Below are 22,260 nucleotides of genomic sequence, written 5' to 3'. Positions count from 1 at the left end.
AGCCTCCCTCACCCCTGCTTGGCCTCCACTGATGTGGCAGAGTCCGTATGAAGGCCACTGATGTCCTGTGTTGGACCTTTGCTCCTTCTGCCTGGGACGTGCCTTTCCCTCTGGGACACCATTCCCAGTCCTGGGACCAGCCTCTCCTCCCCTGGGATTCCTTGGTATGGCCTGTGCCTCCATTACTGCCCCCTTATCACTCCCTTAACGCTGTTCACAACTTTAACACAGCACCTGGCACATCATAGTTAGTTTCGAGTATCTCTCCCAGCTAGACCATGAACCCTCAAGAATAGGGATCTTGCTTATTTATTCTTCCTTGTATCTCTAGTACTGGATACAGAGCTTGGCACCCAGCAATGCCAGCTGAGTAGCTGTTGGAGTGTGCATTTCACTTAGCTTGATTATGGTTGGTCATTTCTACATCTATGCTCCCCAGAAGACTATAAGCTCCATGAGGGCAGGTGCCGTGTGACACCTTAGTAGCACAGTATTAGCACTGTGCCGAGCCCTGAGGGGAGTCGCAGTAAACGTTTGCCAGTTTAAATTCACGCAAGGGTAGGGTTTAATTCAACAAAGTTTAAAATATTCACCGGGTGTCCATTATGTGCCTGGCATTGCTCTAGGTGCTGAGGAGACACGGAGAACGAGCCAATGTCCCTACGTCACGGAGCTTACATTTTAATGTATGAGACACACAAACCAAGGAAACAAAGACATAAATAAAAGTAATAACAGACTGTGATAAGGGCTAGGAAGGAAATAAACTGGGTGCTATGATGGGAAATAACACATGGAGAGAAGTGGATTGATTCAGGATGGAGACTGGAGGCAGACGTGGCAGCTTTACTAATGGATTGGCTGTGAAGGGTGATGGCGAGAGAGCTGAAGGGCCGGACCTGGGTCTGGGAGGAGGGATCTGAGAGTCTGGACAGAGCGGGAAAAGGAAGCAACAGGGGAGAGGAACAAGAGTGGTGGGAATGAACACAGCATCTGTGCAGGCTGCTCACCTGCTCACCTGCCCAGACAATCAACAAATGTCTATTCAGCACCCAGTATGCACCCAGTGCTTTAACAGGCACTTGGGGAATAAACTGGGATCTGAGGGAGACAGAGGCTGGCTCACAGCAACTGAAAATCCTGAATAACCTCAGGTATATGTGTTAGGATCTCTGAAAGAAAAGCATCCACCTACTACGTGTCAGCACCTGTTAAAAACTTTTCCTTTCTCAGATCACTGTTTTGATCACAGGAATGGAGGTGCAGGGAGAAGCCTAAATGCAGGAGAGTAGAGCTGAGAGTAATAAAAAGTTCTAATTGAACATGTGGGCGTTGAAAGTAAATGCCATTTAAAGGCTGGGGTTGCCAATCACCACAGCTGCACATTAGGGAGGAGGTGGCATGACACTCTGAGCAGTAACTCATGTGAATGTGACACTGAGAAAGAGGGAGCACCCATGATGCCACTGTGGAAGATGCTAGGCCAGGCTCATGAACAAGTTCCCCCTTTCCTCCTTCTGAGGGAGAAGACAATAAATTCCAATGCCTTGAAGGCTCCATCTACAAAATGGGCACGACGGATTTACCATCCCCACCCTCCTGGGAGGGCTGTGCTGATCATGAGATTTCCAGTCCTATGTTTTCACTCACACTGTTCCTTTGTTTTGGAATGTCTAAGACCCAGCTCAATGTTACTATTCCCACAAGGCTTCCCGTGGGGTTTTAGCCGTGCCTCACTTATAATGCTGCCAATGGTAATCATCATCATCATAGTTCATAATACTCATAATAGCTAACATTTGCCAAGAACTTACTAACTTGAGATATTTTCCCTACATCATCTCATTTAATCCTTTTACCTCATCTATGAGGTCCCAGAGCAGTTGGATACCTTGCCCAAGGTATCACAGTAAACAGCAGAGCCAGGATTCTGTTTCAGGAGCCAGACCCCAGAGCCCATGGCTCTTAACTTCTCTTCACTTTATTATATGTATCATTTATCTCCACATTTCATCTCCCACATGTAACAGGAGTTATAAGCCACTTACAGGCAAACCCTCTGAGTAAATCTAGCCTAATCTCTCATCTTAGAAGTGGGCAGGACAAGGGTCAGAGAGAGAGAGAGATGATGTGCCTGCAGTTAGGTCCATCACGACTCTCTCTCTGAACTCTGGCATTATCAGTACTGTAGAAGCCAATACAGGCTTCTAGCCGCCATGTGTGTTAGTCTGTGCTAAGTGGCTCGAGGGTGGAACTGCACCACTGAGCCGACTGAGAGCATGCTCACCGACTGGAGGCCCCTTGGGAGCCACTCCAGCTGAGTCAGGCCCAGCCAAAGATACAACAGCATTTGAGAGACCCGTTGGGGTAGGTGAAGGAAATTCGCCCAAGCACTTTCTGTGTGCCAGGCACTACACTGGATGCTATCATGTAAGTATCTTGTGAACCTTTGCAAAATTTCTTCTAGATCATGCTCACACAGCTGGCGGAAGGCAGAGCTAGCACTGGAAAGCAGGCATGCTTTTTCTACTACACCACACTGCCTCAGATTCACTTCCTTCTGCCTTAATTCCAGGTAGTTCTTGTTAGTTCCTTGTTTTTTTCCCCTAAGAAAGCAATTTCCTTCCACTACATGCAGCTTGGAACTAGATTTTTTTTATTTGTTTGGTGTTTTTCTGTTTTGTTTTTAAATTTCCAACACCTAGTGCTCCTTGTTTGTTATGTGTTTTTAAAATTCTGGAACTAGAGGGTTAGAGGCAGAGAGTAACTAGGTTAGTCTTCGGTATTCTGACAAGATGACCTGGACACACACTGAACTGGACAACACACTTAAGCCTTCAGTGCAGAGAATGTTATGCACCAAATTCCAGGGATATTGACAGAGACAGAAAGCATCGTCTAATTTCCCTGGAGCCCCAGACACAAGCAACGTGCAACTCACCCTTGATGATGTGCCTGACAATTTTGATGGAGCTTCCACGCATGTTTAGGATTTGGTGAACCCTCTGGCGAATCTAATAAGGAAGGGGAAGAGTGGAAAGAGAAAGAAAAAGCATCATTTGCCCTGGTAGACATCAGAATACGTCATTTTGAAAGTATTCACCTCACCCCCATCCGTAAAAGAGAGGGCCCACACAGAGTGAAGGAGCTCAAGGAGAGTGTGATTCACTCCATTCTACCTAAGCAGGTGGCAAGCAAGGAGTCAGGGAAGGAAGGGCCCATCCAGGGGCAGCCCCCTCCTACCTGGGGCACGTTGGCATTGCAGATCTCTGCCATGATGTAGCAGATGTGCTGGAGAACAAAAAGCCCTGCATCCAAGCGCCGGAGGTAGAACTCATCCTCAATGTCATTGTCTATGATTTCTCCACGCCGGACCATGTCCTAGAAATGAATGAACGTTTGGGAATACAAGCCACACAGTGAGTGAAGGAGGAAAGAATAGGTTTCTAGTCCACCCATAATACACAGAAGAGTAGTAATTACAACTACAACAACAAAAGAAAACCACTCTGCCTCGATTTGCCTCCTGCTTCTCCCATTACTCTAAAGTATCTTATGTTCTCTTGTTGGTCCAGGGAGTCAAGATTAAAGTCCATTTTTCCTATACAGTTACTCAGGGCCAAAATGATCTCATCAACATATTCAACCTGAAAAAATAAGCTGATGGGGACACAAATCTATTCATCTGCTTCTACTCATTCTTTACTCTTTCGTTCCAGCCTCCATAAATAACCTCTCTACAGGTATACTTAACTCTCCTTCCCTTCCAAATCAAGTTAACCTAGGGAAGAGAGCTGCTTTCTCTACAATTCTGTCTTGGTATCCTGGTGATGGCACAGGTACCCAATCTGTGTGTCCCTTTTGGCTTACATTTTGTTAGATGCAATATGCTGCCCATCTTTCCATTTCATTCCACAAGTTCAATACTCCCTCAAGGCCAAAGTCCTAATGAGTGATGGGAGTCTCTTTCCTAAACTTTTGTAACCCCAGACCTATCAGACTTGCTGTCCCCATATCTATTCCTCTCTAGTAGATTCTTTAAAGAAAACAAAAGCAGCTTTATTGAGATACAATTGACATACCATACAATTAGTATAGTCAGAGTTGTGTAACCACCATCACAATCATTGTAGAGTATTTTCATTCCCCTCCACCTCCAAAGTCCCTCATCCAGTGGATTATCACCACCTTTGCCAAGAGGGCTCTTCTTCCCAACTCAGGGACTTTAGGGCCTTCCTTCCTAGGGATTCTGGGGTATCTCTCAAGCCAATGCTATTTTTAAGCTACCTCGCCTACAGAGCCTTCCCTGATTACTTAAAGCTAAAAACTCCTCCTTTCCAAAATTCCTGACAGCACCCTTGCAGGTCACTCCATGACACGACCTCTTCTGGCACGTCATATTCACACTGATTTCAGTTATCATCAGCTCCCTGTTTCTATAACTCCCTTTATTTCATGAGGGTGATCTGTGAGCTCTGTGAAAGTGGGGACTGAATTTTGTCTTTACATCCCCAGCTCAGTAAACATCCATGCAGTGAATGAAAGGAAAAAGACATCTCCGTTTTAGGCTGTCAGCTCTCAGGGGTCAGAACTGGATGAGGGACTCATTCTACACGACTAGCGACTGGTCTAAGAAGACAGGTGCTTGAATACATGCTTTTGATGACAACAATGCATTTCTTAATTCCGTCAGTGGTTTTATGGCCATGGTTCCCTCTGACAACTCAGGCTCCTGTCACTGACAGAAGCCCTTGGGACCCTGCTTTCCACTCTCCCAAACTCGAAGGACTTACCACTGTGGTCATCAATCTCCAACCAGCATCCTTCAGAGACCATTTAGATGCAGATAACATGCTTCTTTATTTGCCCAGGGGGCCAGCCTGCAGCTACACAAGGCTACTTTTCATCTCGCTCCCAAAGGCCTCTGTCTGAGAGGCAAAAGAGGGTTCTAGATTTGCCAGGCCTTGTACTGCCCAGTAAATCACCACCACTAATTCATAGCTTTGTTTAGTAGCAAATGCCTTGGTAATCTGGTAATAGTGCTAACGTTCATGAGGTAGTCATGGAGCACTGGACTGATGTCCAAGGAGTTTACAAGTAGATGGGCCTCTTTAGTTTCTCATTTACTCATAATCATAACTTCCTGCTCCAGAACTCCTACGTGTTCAGAAGCTGGGGGCCCAGGAAGGAAAATTACTCTTGACTGTCACTCATGCAAAAAGCATTTGCTGTTAATACTTCACATTTCTATAATGCTGCGGAGTTTAAAGTGTTATTATGTATATGGTCCTTATTACCAAATTTAAAGAGAGCAGGGAAGGGATTATTAATCCCACTGTACAAATTAGAACCCAAGGCACACAGAGGTTAAGTAAGTTGCTCATAATTACCAGTTACTAGAATATGGACTCCCCGGGGGCAGGAATCCTGTCTAATTCACCTCTGAGGTGGAAATGAATAACATGAAGCACAGTGTTCAGATCCGGACCCTGCTAAGTGCCTAGTGGCAAGAACACCTTTCTAAGCATTGAGTTAAGGCAGAAAAGGAATGAAAATGGAGGTAAGGGGATGCCCTGGTCTTAGTCACCAAGAAGCTGACTGTCTATCCGGGAAGGTCACAGTAACACAGAAAATGACCAAAAAGTAAGGGGATACAGTGCGCCCACAAATTTAAAATAATTACAAGTGGTGGGTGCTAATCAGGGCTGGTTAAGATGTTAGGGCATTGGGAAGAAGTGACTTTTAGATAAGGTTTCAAGGATCCTGACTGGCAGACATAGCAGGACGAATGCCCTAAGAATGAAGGCTTTCCTGTGGTCCGAAGCCTTATGCAAAATGCCTTATGCAGTTCATACTTTCTGCTCACTAGCCCCCGACCCATACACACAGCACAAACAGGCCTGCCCTCCCTTTTCTGGCCCCTTCACTTTTGCTTGTAATGTTGGTACTCTTCCCAATCCCCAATCTCTATCATAATGTATTTAAAGTCTAAAACGTGATACTCCTTACAAAACTTCTCCTGAGATCTTTAAAAACGTCTCAGTGTTTTCTAACTTGCTATGATTTTTCAATCCTCAAACCCCCCAAGTTTTGGATTTGTACCTCTTTTATGGCACCTCCCATGCCCTGTCCTGCAATAGTTATTCAGATGTGTGCCTCTTTCCTGTGTAGGTTCCTTGAAAGCAAGGGTTGTAAAGTTTTAAATCACTTTTGTACCCTAGAAAGCACCTTGCATGGTACTTTTTTGCATAGCAGACTCTTGAAAAGCATTTGTGAAACAGGATTGGAAAAATGCAGGTAGAAGTTCAGCTGGATTAATGAGCTGTGTGTGCTAAGACTTCTGTGGATGGGGTAGGAGGGGAAACATTAGGAAATGGGGAGGGACAGTGCCTTGGAGGGCTAGCTGGTGGGAGGCTTGAATGCTGGCCAGAGAAGTGAGATATGATGAGCTGCAGACTACGCTGTGCAGGAAAGTGAATGAGAATGTGCCAACACCTCTGTGATGGACACACCAGCTTCAAGTGTTGAGAGGCAGGCAGAGTGCACAGCTCGGAGGCCACAGTATCAGCCTGTGTGAGAAGTATATCAGATGGGGAAGAGAAGAGGGGAGGGGAGGGGAGCAGGAGAGGACAGAGACCAAACCCTGAGAGGTTTCCAAACATGGGAACTTGGAGAGAGACATATGCATTCATCTACCTGGTAAAGATTGCCTGAACACCTAACTATGGGCCAGGTATTACATGATGTACCAGGGGCGGCAAAGATAAATAAGACAGTCTACATAATCAAGGAATAAGACAGTCTACATAATCAAGGAGATTAAAGTCTAATGAGGTTAACAAATATGAACAAACTTCTTTTTAAAATGTAGTAATGGCTATTATGAAGGACCTCTCAAACTGTACTGAGTGCCACGGGACTCCAGAGGAAGGACAGACTAAGTTTGTTTTGAGGAATCAGGAGAGTTCAAGGGAAATGTAACATTTGAGCTGGATTCTGAAGGAATCTGACAAGCTGGAAAGAACATTCTAAACAGAGGGAACAATAGCATGGGTCAACTCGGCTAGGGTGGAAGAGAACAAGAGCGGAATATCACTGTCATTAAGAGACAGAAAGAAGAGAAAGAAGGGAGTGCTTCTTTGCTTATTAGATCCTAGCTACCGGCAGATCATAGTTTTTGATTGATTACTACACACCAGGCGTTGTGTGACGCAGTCTGAATAATAGCCATTGCTACCACCATCTGCCCACCTTGGAGGAGCAGCTAATGTTTACTGGGGGCTTATTATAGTGCCAAGTGCTTTACCTATACTGATTCCTTTACTTCTCACAAATATTACGCGGTGGGGATTGTTACCCCCATTTCAGATGAGGAAACTGACTCAGGCAGAGCAACCTGCCTGAGGCTAGTGGGCAGGAGAACTGGGATTCAAATCCAAGAATGTGCTCTTTTCCTACTACCATGGTTGTGTAGGTATACGTTTTAGAGCTGTTTGGAGAACAAAGGAAGATACTAAATAACAGAAAGGCTTAAGAAATACAGTTTAGCAAAATTAAATTTCTCCAATTACATCAGAAGTGCCCCCGGTGATTTTTTCTTTTTCATACTCTTCCCCACAATCTGATCTTCTTTTAACCAGACATAATGTACCTTCCAATTTCTCTAAATACTGTCACGTGGAAAGGATTGGACCCAAGAGAACACTGACAAATCCTATTTTTTCCTCTTTCCTCAGAACTTCAAGACTAACAACGTGCAATTCGACATTCTACTTTTAGACACAAGGCCACACGATTTGAAAGTGAAATTTTCCAGTGTAGATCTGAGATATGACTACAGTTCATCTCCAAGAGAGGCGTCACCATCACCGCACTGAACAGGCACAAAGATGAAACACAGACTGGCTTCTAAGACAAAGTTTGTGCCCTGACAGATTTAGAAGCATCACAGAAACCAGCACACAGAGAAGGTGACTGCTGTCAGGATAGCCCCTAATCTAGCCTGTTACAACTCTGAGGCATGGAATATTTACTGCTGAGTGGATTCACGGAAGCTGAGCACAAATGTTTACTCCATGTTGAAAGGGAAATTTAAAAAAGCAGGGTGATTATGTATTATTCTGATGGAAAATAAGGAAGTCTGCGTACAGTTCTTTTAGGCTTCTCAAGTTCTGGTCTGTTTCAGAAAGAAGCAGGATGGTACGTCACCTTTATTATCCACCCGTCTCACAATGTGTGAACAGAGTCAACTTCTTATAAATGGATTAATGCATTTTTGGCTCTTTTTCTCCGTTTCTAAGACACTAGATAAAAATTTGATCTTGAGATGAGGACTTGATATGGTTCTTTGGATTTCTGTGCGTGAGGAAGACCTAGACATCTTAAAGAACTAAGCAAATGGGAACAGATCCCGACTCTAATACTAACTTACTAGTGTCTGTAGGCAAGTCATTTAACTTTTCTTGGCCTTGGCTTCTTTGCTTGGAAATTGGAAGCCTAGGCTGGATCAGGGAAGGGAAATAGGGTTCCTGAGTGCCACGAGTGCCTGTCATGGCTGGAGCTTACCATATCGGGAAAGCGTTGTGCAGCCGAGTTGGAGCTTAGTAGAGGAAGAACACTGCAATCAGTCAGCACTATTTACACCAATCACAGGTTGCAGAGTGTAGGGGGCTGACCTCTGTCTTCCCTGATCAGGTCTTCTTGAAGGTTCCTTTTAGCTTTGATAACCTGTGGCAAATCTAGGACTGAAGCACCTTCATAACCAGATGCAGTGAGTTTCTGCCTGCATATGGGTAAATGGACAGACGGGAGCTGTTGACTGACAGTGCTCCTAGACAGTCAGAAGAGCCACTGGGAGACATGCCTCAAGTAGAAGACACAAACTGTCACCTCAACAGGACATGTTTAGTACTGACAATTAGCTCGTCCTCTCATCAATAAATTAAACTTCCCTATAAGAAAGAGACAACCCCTGGATCTGCTATTATATTAGACAGGCTATTTTAAAACAATTTGGGCAGGCAAATCAAGTGCTCTTAAAATGGGAATATGGGAGAGGATTGGGAAGATGGCGGAAGAGTAAGACGTGGAGATCACCTTCCTCCCCACAGATACATCAGAAATACATCTACACGTGGAACAACTCCTACAGAACACCTACTGAACGCGGGCAGAGTACCTCAGACCTCCCAAAAGGCAAGAAACCCCCCCACGTACCTGGGTAGGGCAAAAGAAAATAGAATAAACAGAGACAAAAGGATAGGGACGGGTCCTGCACCAGTGGGAGGGAGCTGTGAAGGAGGAAAGGTTTCCACACACTAGACAGCCCCTTCGTGGGCGGAGACTGCGGGTGGCGGAGGGGAGAAACTTCGGCGCTGCGGAGGAGAGTGCAGCCACAGGGGTGCAGAGGACAAAGTGGAGAGATTCCCGCACAGAGGATCGGTGCCGACCGGCACTCACCAGCCCGGGCAGGCGGGGCTGGGAGCTGAGGCTCGGGCTTCGGTAGGTCGGGGTCAGAGCGCAGCGAGAGGACTGGCGGCGTGAACACAGCCTGACGGGGTTAGTGCACCACGGCTAGCGGGGAGGGAGTCCGGGAAAAAGTCTGGACCTGCCGAAGAGGCAAGAGACTTTTTCTTCCCTCTCTGTTTCCTGGTGCGCGAGGAGAGGGGATTATGAGCGCTGCTTAAAGGAGCTCCAGAGACGGGCTCGAGCCGCGGTTATCAGCACGGACCCCGGAGACGGGCAGGAGATGCTAAGGCTGCTGTTGCCGTCACCAAGATGCCTGTGTGCGAGCACAGGTCACTATCCACACCCCGCTTCCGGGGAGCCTGTGCCACCTGCCACTGCCAAGGTCCCGGGATCCAGGGACAACTCCCCCGAGAGAATGCACGGCGCGCCTCAGGCTGCTGCAACGTCACGCCGGCCTCTGCCGCCACAGGCTCGCCCCGCACTCCATACCGCTCCCTCTCCTGCTCAGGAATAAAGACACAAAGCTACTAGAGAATGGACTTGAGGATATGGGGACGGGGAAGGGTAAGCTGTGACAAAGTGAGAGAGTGGCATGGACATATATACACTACCAAACGTAAAATAGATAGCTAGCGGGAAGAAGCCGCATAGCACAGGGAGATCAGCTCGGTGCTTTGTGACCACCTAGAGGGGTGGGACAGGGAGGGTGGGAGGAAGGGAGATGCAAGAGCGAAGAGATATGGGAACATATGTATATGTATAACTGATTCACTTTGTTATAAAGCAAAAACTAACACACCATTGTAAAGCAATTATACTCCAATAAAGATGTAAAAAAAAATGGGAATATGATTAATAGAGATTAAAGAGAAATTCCAAAAAATCAGTAACCTCCTTAAGTATTGTAGAGATGCCGTACTTTACAAAATTTTAAAGTGAAAATCTATATATACATTGAATTGTATTTGAAATATGACAGGAGAGTTAAGATTTAAAGGATGTCTTCCACAAATTAATTCATTCAACTCTCACATTTGAGAAGAGTGAAGGTGACCGTTTTCTCTGTGAAGCAATGACAACTCCACATACAGGATTTTTTACTTTTCAAAGCTGCGGATCTGCATTAACCTCACTTGTTGTATATGCCTGGTGTTGGGTATGTACAGCAAACACCATTTTCAGATCTCACAGATGGAAAAATTGAGATAGATGTCAAATGACTGTCACTGAGTTTCAGTTAGAGACTTGACTGGAACATGATTTCCTACTCCAAAACCTTTTTCTGTTAGTCCTTTCAGTCTGACAAGGGATGGGCAGCAAAAATTGAATAATAACAGCACAATTTCCTGAGTCCTTACTGTCTGCCAGGCACTGTGCTAATAAGCACTTTCATGGATTTCTCATTTTTCCTTAAACCCCAAGAGGTAAGAATCGTTACGATTTTCACTTTCAAATGAGAAACTGAGGCTTAGAAGAGTTGGAGAACTCTCCAAAGGTCACAAAGCTCAGAGCTAAGTGCTGGAGACAGGATAAAAACCCACACAAGTCTGGCTCCAAGCCTATGAGCACTTCCATAGTTCAAAGAAGGAAAAAGTCTTTGTTTTATAGACTTTTTCTGGTATTAGCATATGAGCATATGAGTTCTTTATGCCATATCTGTGAACTACTGCAAACCAGCAGCATTAAATGTAAGGTCGTCTGGCTCCTTTGCCTGTCTTTTCCTTATAAATTGAAGAAACTTAAAAAAAAAAAAAAGAGGGGGGTGGGAATCTATAGCTAGACCAGCAAATTCCACATGCAACTTGGGAGACTTAAACCAAAAAAAAAAAAAAAGCCACTCTGAAAGGTTTTATTTTGTTCATTCCATAAGAGAGGGCTAGAATAAAAAACTTAGATGGTAATTCAGTGAATAGCTCATTAAATAGAACAGATTGCAATTCACAGCAGCATAAGCCTGTTTGGGGGCTGCTAAAATAAACAGCTTCGTCTCCAAAGACATACAAGGAGGTGGTACGTGTGGCATCAAGGTGCCATTTCTGCAGGGCTGTGTGTGTGTGTGTTCTAACCCTCCTCCAGCCACATCCTCACTTTAAATGTTCATCTGTCTTCCGGAGCACTACCAAATCACTACCTTTCCAGGTGCCTCTATCTCTCTCCGCAGGCAAGTTGCAAGCCTCCAAATGAGCGTGTGGATGCTACTCCTAATCTGCCCCTGACAGGCAGCGAGCTGCCCCTCGCTGATGGAAGGAGACAGCCATAAAAGAATCTGCTATGAAGCCAATAGGAATCCCTCTTTTCTTAATGAGAGAGGACATGACTCAGAAACCCAGCAGGGGTCACAGTTACTGTCTGTAGTCATGGGCAGGAATTGCCCCACCATTGAGAAAAGGCCAATTTCCTTTTTTCTTCCAAAGCAAAGGGAGAGATAGGTATGTGGAGTTGGGGGAGGCACAAGCAACAGCAAAACAGAATCTTCCTCCAAGAGCTTCTGAAATAGGGCAGACTGTTAGAGAAGATCCTAGGACTGCACGTCACTTTCAGCAGGGGAAACAGAGGCTGGAGGATTAGTAAAAGGGATTTTTTTTTTTTGAGAATATACAGCTAACTGATAGCAGTTCTAATAAGAATCCAAGGATATCAGGCCAGAGTTTGCCCACAAAGGGAAAACTAGGTGTTAGGCCAGCCTTAACACATGAGCATGTGCCAGGTTTTTACAAACAATCTCATTAATCTTCAAAATGACCCTCTAATAAAACTATCATGAAAACTAATACACATACACACACAGGGCAAGGCATTTCCCCAAAGGACAGAATTTGTGTGTGGCAGAGCTGGGATTTAACCTTTGGCTGTATGACCCCTGGGTTCATGTTCCTTCTATGGTACCATGATGCCTCCGTCACAGGTAGGCCATCCATTTCCAAATTCACTAAAAATAAACAAACTAGACTACTAGACTATTCATCTGAATTTTCACAACATATAAGCCAGCCTTGAGAGAACCAGGGCTTCTGTGAAGTTGGGAGACTGTGGACCCCACTGAGAGAGGACAGAGAGGATGAGAAAAGCAAAACAGAGTGCTCAAGGCTACACTGCAAGGTAAGAGTCAGAGGTGGGGGGCCAGAACTTCTCCTCCAATGGTAGGAAGGATGACTGTGATCGGGAAGGGCGCGGGCAGGGAGGCAGGAGAGAGCGGGTGAAGGGGCATATGGCTAAATCTGCATCTAGGAAAGAGGCAAGCAGGACAGGGAAAAACACCATAGCATCCCCTGCCCCACCACCTCTGGCTTCTACTGACTGTCAGCTGTGTTCTGCCAAGTTTATAGACTGAGAAGTTTGGGAACCACTGTTTCAAGAACAGCTGAGAGGGACTCTCAGCAGGACTCCCTTTTCTTAGGCTTGCCCAGGAGTTTCCAGCAGTCAGCAGAAGACTTGACAGCAGTCTCACACTTCCACTGTCTACACACCTACCAGTGCTTTACGATCACCAATCCCACTCATTCATTCCTGCGCTTTACCCCCTTTGTACAAATCCTTAAATGAGTTTCAAATGCTAAGGAAATAGTCAAAGTCTGTTTCAGACATCACAGGCCTGTGGATACTGTTTCATTACAAGGAGTCCCTCTTTCTCTTTCCAGGATAAAGCCTGGGATGATTTAACTGTGGCAAAATTAGCATACAATTTGTAAGTCATTATGGTGCAAAGTATGTGGCGAGAACACTTTATTGAATAAACGTGCTGAGAATAATTTTCCTAGGAACTAAAAAAAGGAAAACCTCTCTTCAAGGCTCTCCTCCTTCTTTTAAAATCCCTGCCAGTATCTATATAATTATGCCTTACTTCTGACACTCAGAAGCCTGGCATTTCTGTACATTTAACCAACAGAAGCCAGAAGGAACCCATGAGAAGTCAGGATATCTTCCCAACAACAGGGACCTTGGCATTTTCTGGGCTTTTTGTTGCTTGGGGAGTCAGGTGAAAGCTGCTGAGACAAGCACCCTGGGTATTTATAGATCACAGAGAACTGCTGCTCACTAGAAGAGTCTGAAGAATTACATGACCTTTAAAAGGTTAACCAGGAAGCCCAAGGGTATGTTCAGATACACTGTGGCCCTGAAGTCGCATGGACACTGAATATAACGTGAAAGCATTGGGCAACTGCCCAAGACGTGAAACTCTTTCCTAGTTACAGATTACTGGAGGTAATGCGACTTGAACTGAGTATGTATACAATTATCAGTTTGTCCTGTAGACTCTTCTAAATAGGAGTATCTTTCTGCGTTTAATATAGCTACAGGTATGCCACAGAATTTACACAGTTGTAAAAAATATTTTTTTGATGATGGGGCTATTCAGAGAAAACAAAAATTAGGGTTAAAATGAGAGTTTAGATGTAATGTAGAAAACTCAGGACCCTCTATCTTCCTTAATACCCATGGACAAATATTAATTTTATCTCATGAGTAGTTGTCCTTCATTTACTGCATGTTAATCACTATGTAGGTCCTAAGAATATGATGAACAAGAGATTAGAGTCGTAGAGACAGAGAGTAAACGAACATATAAAATAATTACAGGTTACGAAGAAGCACTGGCATGGGGACACTACTTTACATATGGGTGTCACTGAAAAGCTCTCTGCGGGGCGACATTTAGGCTGAGACCTGAAAGTAGAAGGAGGCACCAGTGTGAGAAGAGGCAGGACAGGGGGAGAAGCAAATGCAAAGGCTATACAGCTGGAACTTAACGCACAGCAGCAGGAGAGGAAGTGGGAGTAGAGGGGACTCAGATCACACAAAATCTTGCAGTATTAGGGAAGGAAGAAAATCATGTGTGCAGAGAGGTGGTGGTAGCAACAGCGCTCACAGAGAAAAGAAAACTAAAGGTTCTCTGGCCACCTCTACAGGCCAGGACCTGTGGAAGCAGCTTTCACGTGTGTTATAGCTATGTCACCAAATTCCTAAATATGTAATTCCTCACAGACCCAGAGGTTGGGACGTATACCTTAAAAACAAAACACCAGAAAGGAAGAAAATAAAGCTGGGGAAGTTAGGCTATTTGTCCGCAGTTGGAGACCCAGAAGAAGCCTGGCTCTAAAGCCCATGCTCCCCCCTCACACCTTCTGCCCTGGAGTATAACTTACCACTCGCCCCAAAACTTAACTTGGCTTCCCACTGCCCCTCCTTTGCTCCTGTTCGTCTCTAGTCTGGAAATGGCTTATATGTCTCCTCCTTTTAAGGTTCAGCTTGAATTCTGCCTCATCCACAAAACTGTTAGGGGTGACTCGAGGTGCAGATGGCTTCCCCCCTGCTCCTTGGATTCTTCCAGCCCTCAGCAGCAGCAGCAGTACTCCTGGGGCCCATTCTTCTTTTGACACTTCCACCTGTGTTCACCCCCAGCCAGTGCCTAGCTTAGTGCCTTGCACAGAGCAGGTGCCTGAGAAACATCTGCCAAATGACTGGATTCTTTTCAGTGAATTTTGGTCAACTGCAAACCATGGACACTTGCACCGTGCCCATGGGAATCTGAAGTTTGCAGGGAAGATAGTGGCTCCGAGACACTAAAAATGTCAATACTTGATCCCCTTTCTCTTGGTCAATACCTGACCCTATTATTTAAGGTGTTTTTTGTTGCAGACTTGGCAGAGTATATGAGATATTTATTCATTATGGATATGACAGTCAACGTTATCAAATGCCTGAGAAAAAGTATTCAATTCAGGTCAACAAATATTTGCCGAATTCCCAGTAGGTGTAGGACATCCAAGTTTAACGGGGGTGGGGTGGGGTGAGGCAACAAATCGTTTAAGAGAGACTTAAGAGAGTAGGCTGCATGAAGGAGAGACGAAATGAGGTGGTTTGTTCCAGGTCACTTCATACCTGTGAGGCGGCTTCATCTGGCAGGATGAGCCTGAGTGCTGGCAGAGAGCGCTGCTCACACACACGTCCCTCCCCCCCCCGCACCCGCCACGACTCTCCCAGCAACACTGAGGCTGCTGAGCACTAATAGCGTTGGAACGTTTGCCAGTGCCCAGCAAAACAGCCTTGGCATCAAGGAGACAGGTGTTTGTCAGGGAATGGCGGGGCCCTGCGCCTGTGGCACACAGAAGCACCGTGAATGCTGGCGAGTGGCTGCAGCCATTACTCTCCGTCAGTGCTAATCAATTTCACACCCTCTTCAATGCTGATAATAGATAATCTTGTAGGAAGCAGCCCAAGTTTCTTTTTTTTCTTAACATCTTTATTGAAGTATAATTGCTTTACAATGGTGTGTTAGTTTCTGCTTTATAACAAAGTGAATCAGTTATACATATACATATGTTCCCATATCTCTTCCCTCTTGCGTCTCCCTCCCACCCTCCTATCCCACCCCTCTAGGTGGTCACAAAGCACTGAGCTGATCCCCCTGTGCTATGTGGCTGCTTCCCACTAGCTATCTGTCTTACGTTTGGTAGTGTATATATGTCCATGCCTCTCTCTCACTTCGTCCCAGCTTACCCTTCCCCCTCCCCGTATCCTCAAGTCCATTCTGTAGTAGGTCTGTGTCTTTATTCCTGTCTTACCCCTAGGTTCTTCATGACCTTTTTTTTTTTTCTTAGATTCCTGCTCCCTGATGCCCAACAGCTTCCTCTGGTCTCTCTCAAAAAACAAAACAAAAGAAAACAACACCCTCCCCCCCCCAAAAAAAACCAAACAAAAACCAAAGTCTATTCCAGGTTCACCTCAGATGAAGCATCTGATGGTGCCAATGCTCTGGTCTGCCAGGACAACTCCTTCTGGGTTATCTGGTAAGGAGGATGCTCTTAGGAAAAGGACTGCCTGGCATACTTAAAAGTTACATGGGAATTCCAAGGGAAGCTAGGAAAATCTAACAACAGCAGTAGCTTCTACTTATTGAGCAAAGTAAATACATAGTTTATGATAGCACTGAAAGGGAGGTGTTATGGCCATTTTACAGATGAGAAAATCACAGCTCGGAGAGGTCAACTCATTTGCCCAAGGTCTCAGAGCTAGGAAGCAGCAGAGCTCAAATTCAAATCCAGGCTTATCTGACCCCCTACCTCATGCACACCTTTCTACTAGGCTGCTGCTGGCACTCCATGAAGACAGTCGCTGATCAACCTCTCATTGTGCTTTTAACCCATTTCATTTTCAAAAAATGGCAGTTACCACAGTATGCTCACCTGAATCTGAGGGAAAACGTTAAGTTGGAGGGGATTTGAGAGACCGCCTTTGCTGATGCCACATTATGGCTAAGAATCTGGGGCTACACAAGGCGCAGTGACAAGGTGTGGCGAGGCAGTGATTGTGAGGTGCATGCCCGCACTAAAATCCTAGCCCTCGGACTCCCAGGTGCGCCTTCAACCAGCCCTAAAAATCTCCTTCAGCAGATAACTTGGGGAATTCCGTCAGAGCAGGAGTTCTAACTGTCCCATGGCTGTTTCCCTACAAAAGTCTAGGGAAAGTTCAATTTGTTTCTGATTATCATTCAGTCAAAGATGAAGAATATATACTTTGGCACTTTAACAATCACTAAGTGTCGACCATGTACAAGTTACTGTGAATGGAGAAAAAAAGGGAAGAGGAAAGTTTAATCAAAGAATAAAATAAAGGGGGTGAGGTGTGTGGAATGAAAGGACTGTGTGTGGAACATGCTGGTATCTGAAGTCCAGCCTCAGAATTCAGAGTCTCTGCCATTTACCCTGTAATAGTATCACCACATTAAAGAAGAAAGTCCCAGTCAATCAATCAACAAACATCTGAGGACTTACTAGGTTTAGAGAGCACAGGGAAATCACAAGAATGATACATATGGTTACCTATCTGCTGGTATTCATAAATGAAGGTATAGTTTGTGAAAGGGAATGGGTGGCTTAGAAGGGCACAGACAACAAGGTCACTGTTTTTCCCAAGCTCTAGTCTCTCACCCTGGCCTGAGGCACAACTTGAGGGAAGATGCTAGTGTAATTCCCAATGTACACAGCTCTGTCTCATGGCTGGCCTGCCCCAACACAGACGGGAGGGGTGCTGAAGCAGGCTCTCCCACCAGGGAGGCTCAAAAGCCTCCAGTGTGTCTTTAAGGCAAGAAGAATGAAAAGAAAATAGAGTGATATAGCAAATCCAGATCACGAAGAAAATGGGCTCTACTACAGACTTTGAAAAAAGCAAAAGAAAGGATCATTGTGCAACGTGACCATAGACTGAGGGTACTTTCCTGGTGGTGCAGTGGTTAAGAATCTGCCTGCCAATGCAGGGGACATGGGTTTGATCCCTGGTCCAGGAAGATCCCACATGCCATAGAGCAACTAAGCCCGTGCACCACAACTACTGAGCCTGTGCTCTAGAGCCCACGAGCCACAACTACTGAGCCTGTGTGCCACAACTACTGAGCCCGAGCACCCTAGAGCCCACGTGCTGCAACTACTGAGCCCAAGTGCTGCAACTACTGAAGCCCGTGCTCCTCCACAAGAGAAGCCACCACAATGAGAAGCCCACGCACCACAACGAAGAGTAGCCCCTGCTCGCCACAACTAGAGAAAGCCCACACGCAGCAACAAAGACCCAACGCAGCCAAAAACAAAAAGAGAGAATACAAATCAGACATTAACCAATATGAAAACCTGCCCCGATTAAAGGGACAGATGAGAAATCAGCTGAGGACAGAGATAGCAGAGAACAAAATAGAAGCAGATGAAAAATACAGGAGGTAGGATAACACCCTAGGTAAGTATGGCTTGTCAAGAAAAAACATCTAGTAGGTTTCATCTCCCTCAGCAACCACCTCATCAGACAATGCGGCTCAGTCACTCTGACCCGGTTTGCAGGCCGTGCTGCAGAGCTTTGAGCTCCCTTCTCTAGGTCTCCAGGTTTCATCTGCAAATGAGGGAACTGTATTCAATGACCTCACAGTTTCCTTCCAGTGCCTCCCTATGACTACAGAAGCCAGCAAGTGTGTGTGCCAAGACACACTCTGCCACTGTGGTACCAAGTCACAGCACTGTGCTTTGGTCAGATTTTCGAAGAGAAGCTCTTATCAAGGGTACCTGTGCTACCACCCAGACTCCCAGGTCAGACCAGGATCAATTGTACACATCCATCCTCTTCAGGGACTTCACTCCTGTTAAAAGGGCAGTTATAATCACTGGCGGACTGTCATCTGCTCAGCTCTTACGACATGTTAGGTGGCACACAAAGGTAGATGGCACCTTTGCCCTTGCCTGTCCTGTGGGGAGATACGAGGTGCACAAGGGACCCAATGGAGTGCAAGTCAATAGCTGGCAAAAGACAGGCAGGGATACATACGTGTTTTTCCCCTTCAATCTTCTTGTCGGCCACCTGCATTGCATCCAGATATTTAAAATGCAATTCCATTAGCCTGTCAACCTGAAAGAGAGATACTTCACAGGCATGAGTGAGAAAGAAAGAGCATACCAAGGCAAGCGAACACGGGAGCTCCTATTCGTCTTACTGTCACTCCCCACAAAGGGAGAGCCACTCTACCACTTCTCACTCTGGATATGAGCTTTGCTGCGGAACACATCAGGAAGGGATCAAACGGCTCGGGCAGAACAAAGCAAACACTTAGCATGGATGCAGTTTGAACACAGGCCATTCCCGAAGGACACTATGCATTCCCAGCCCTTCTAGGTCTCCCCTGAATTCACATTGTTAAAAACAAACAAATAAATAAAAATTCAAGTCCCATCTTGCACAGAGAAGAAGCATGAAGTTACATACTTGATATTCACTTAGAACTATACAGAAATTTCTTTTTTCAAACTGAAACCTTTCATGTTCAGATTCTGCCCCAGAGCTGATCTTTTTTTAAAAACGGTCTAAGTAAAATCTCTTTCGTTGCTTTTCAGTCAGAAGAGAGTGCAAGAAAAACTCCTTCACAACTTAAAAAAAGCCCCTGACTTTTGCTTAGCAATAACCTAAAAATCAGTTTCAAACTTAGCAAAAGTCATGCTTCAAACATGGCCTGAGGAATACTGAGTGGGCTTGAAAGTTTCATTTTTTCCCTAAGACTTCCGAAAGATTGAAGGAACACTGTGAAGCCAGCCTAAACTTCTAACCTCTCTTTTTACTGGGTTGGCACCACTATGGTTCTTGGCAACCCTGGTATTTACCCAGGAGCTTGTATTGATTAATAGTAGATGTTGCTTCAACACAGCATCAGACAGGAAGACTGTGCCCAAACCTTCCCTGGTTAACGATGATGACCCTAAGATCTTATATATTTCAGTTTACGAAGTATTCTCATATCCACTATTTCCTTAAACATTAGGAAAACGTGATAAGGCAGGCAGGGAAGACAGAGAGCAACCCTAATTTTAAAGATGAGGAAGCTGATCCACAGACATTAGGTAATGTCACCAGGGTGACATGATTGCTAAGATGTTCTGTGTCCTAACCCAATGGCCGCTTCTTCTTTCTTGTTTGCAAACAACAATTGCACTTATTTGTATTACTTACATGGTAACAAATGGTTTCATTGCATATTAAGAATTTTTAAAGCACTGACCTGATCTTTTCCTCCTCATCTTAATGATCCATAATGGTACACTGTTGCGTACAGAAATGGTTTCAAAATATTTGGGGTCAAGGGTGATGCATTAGGAGATGAGAGGCAGAAAAACCTTTGACATCCAAACCAATGGAGCCCAGATGCTGGAGAAGATATTTTGGGGCAGGAACACTTAACCCAGCACTCCTCAGGTTGCATCAGGGAGATAGTGATTCTATTCCCGCTGGTCCCAGTCCCATCTTTACAGTCCAACAAGCACCCACCTTCTCACTGTCATTTTCAGTGAATTTATTCAGAAGCCGGGTCCGCTGCTGCCCTCTCAGGTTCCGCAGGAGGGAAGCCAGGATCGAACAGACATGCTCTGGGTTGGGAAGGAGAAAAGAGAACATGCTGTGATCAGAGCAGTAATCATTACCTCTCTTCAAGCCTGGTCTGGTTCTACTGAAGGAGGAATAAGTAGGTCTTCCCTGACTGCTGCTATTGCTTAATAAGACAAGAACCTAAATTGTGTCAATGGAAAACGGAACTGATTTTCACATACGGTGCAAGAAACATATTCAAAAGGGATTATATCCCCAAAGACAACTTGAGCAAGTGAATCAAAACTAAGTTAGAATTTCTGTTCTGCCTATAATTAATTGAGTTTTATTGTCTGCAACAGAACCTCAAACTAATCCCCCCATTTACAGAAATAACCGGTAAATAGAGTATGAATACTAACCATGAGGTGAGCACATAACGAACAAATAAGACATGTTCTACCATATTCTCAAATTACCGTATAACTTTCCCAGGTAAATATCTGAGAATTAAATAAGAAATATGAAAGGGTCCCAGTGCTATCACTTACATTCTGGTGCACCTAAAATCCCTACCTCAAGTTTAAAGACAGCAGGACAGTAAGGACTTCAAAAGGATAACAATGTTTTTTCAGTCCACATAACCTATAGGCTTCTATTATGAGATACTATTCTTCTAGCCAGGGAAGAAAAGGGTAATTGAAGGGTATATCATAGGCTTCAGCTGTAAAGAGGTTCTTTTCTTTAAAAAGGATTTTAAAAAACCAAGGATAATGACGTTGAAAAGGAGATGGCAGAGTAAAGTTTGTTTTGAAATAAAGTGCTCACAGTGTGGGCAACAAATATTCTGTTTGAAAACTGACTGAACATCTTCAAATGCCAAAGTTTGAGTTCTCAAAAAGTCATTTTCCTCACTTATATCAGAGAAGCATTCCTCACTACTTCATTTCCCCAATCTCTTAATGCTAGAGTTATTCAGTCTTTAGACTTCTATTTCTACCTCCTACTCCTTCTTCTATCTACTTTCACCTCCCTGGGGATCTCATCTAGTCCCACAGCTTTAAAGACCATTTACGTGCTGACAACTCCCAAACTTGTGTCTATAGGCCAGTCCTGTTTTCTGAACACAGGCTCATGAATTCACCTGTCTACCTGCTCTCTCCACTTGGTTGTCTAGCAGGACTGAACATGGTTTTGGAACCAAGCTCCTGACCTCCCTCCTCAGGCCTGTCCCCAGTTTGTTCCACTGAGTTAATGGCAACTAGGTCCTCCAGTTTCTCAAGCCAAAAACAGTGGCGATATCCTTGATTCTCTTCTTTCTCACACGTCCCACAGAAACCTTGTCAGCTGTAGTTTCAAATTACACCCAGGACTCCATGTCTTCCTACTGCTACCCCCACTGCCATTACACTGGTCCACAGCACCATCACCTCGTGCTTGGAATACGCAGCAGCCTGCTTGTGGGGCTCTCTGCTTCCACCCTTGCCGGCTTTGGCCTGATCTCCATAGAGCAGTCAAAATGATCCTTCAGGTTAAAACCTAAGTCAGACCCTATCATTCTTCTGTGTAAAACCCTCTAATGGCTCCCCACTCACTCAGACTAAATGCTGTTTCTAACGTCAGACAGGCTTCTGCCCTGGGGCCTCTGTACTTACTGTTTTCCTTGCCTGAGATGCTCCTCACCAGACTATTTGCATGGCTCAATCTTCAAATCTAGTTTTACTCAACTGTCATCTTCTCAATGAGGCTTTTTCTTGACCACCCTATTTAAAAATGCAGTGCTCCAACACCACCGATTTCCAAGTCTTAACTGCTTTATTTTTCTCTTCAGCATGCATTATCTTCTAAAATACTGTATAATTAATTATTTGTTTTGTTCACTGCCACCCTTCAATTAGAATATAAGCTCCTTGAAGGAAGGGATTTTAGTCTGCTTTGTTCATTGGTATATCCCTGGTCCCACAA

General features: G+C 45.0%; 1 protein-coding gene across 1 annotated transcript in view; it reads right to left on the bottom strand.

Annotated features, from left to right (window-relative positions):
* Positions 1 to 22,260, bottom strand: part of CTNNBL1 (catenin beta like 1) — a 159,807-nt gene that overhangs the window by 8,255 nt on the left and 129,292 nt on the right. Inside the window, exons 12-15 of the mRNA XM_024743133.1 lie at positions 20,260 to 20,357; positions 18,772 to 18,852; positions 3,244 to 3,381; positions 2,942 to 3,014 (exon numbers count right to left, since the gene is read on the bottom strand). Of these exons, the coding sequence (XP_024598901.1) occupies positions 2,942 to 3,014; positions 3,244 to 3,381; positions 18,772 to 18,852; positions 20,260 to 20,357 (390 nt within the window). The remainder of the gene's footprint in view (positions 1 to 2,941; positions 3,015 to 3,243; positions 3,382 to 18,771; positions 18,853 to 20,259; positions 20,358 to 22,260) is intronic.

The sequence above is a fragment of the Neophocaena asiaeorientalis genome, unplaced genomic scaffold (genome assembly GCF_003031525.2).
Source record: "Neophocaena asiaeorientalis asiaeorientalis breed wild unplaced genomic scaffold, Neophocaena_asiaeorientalis_V1.1 scaffold82, whole genome shotgun sequence".
NCBI lineage: Eukaryota > Metazoa > Chordata > Mammalia > Artiodactyla > Phocoenidae > Neophocaena > Neophocaena asiaeorientalis.
Note: the sequence above shows the minus strand (reverse complement) of the source record. Positions and strands in the feature narration are given on the sequence as shown.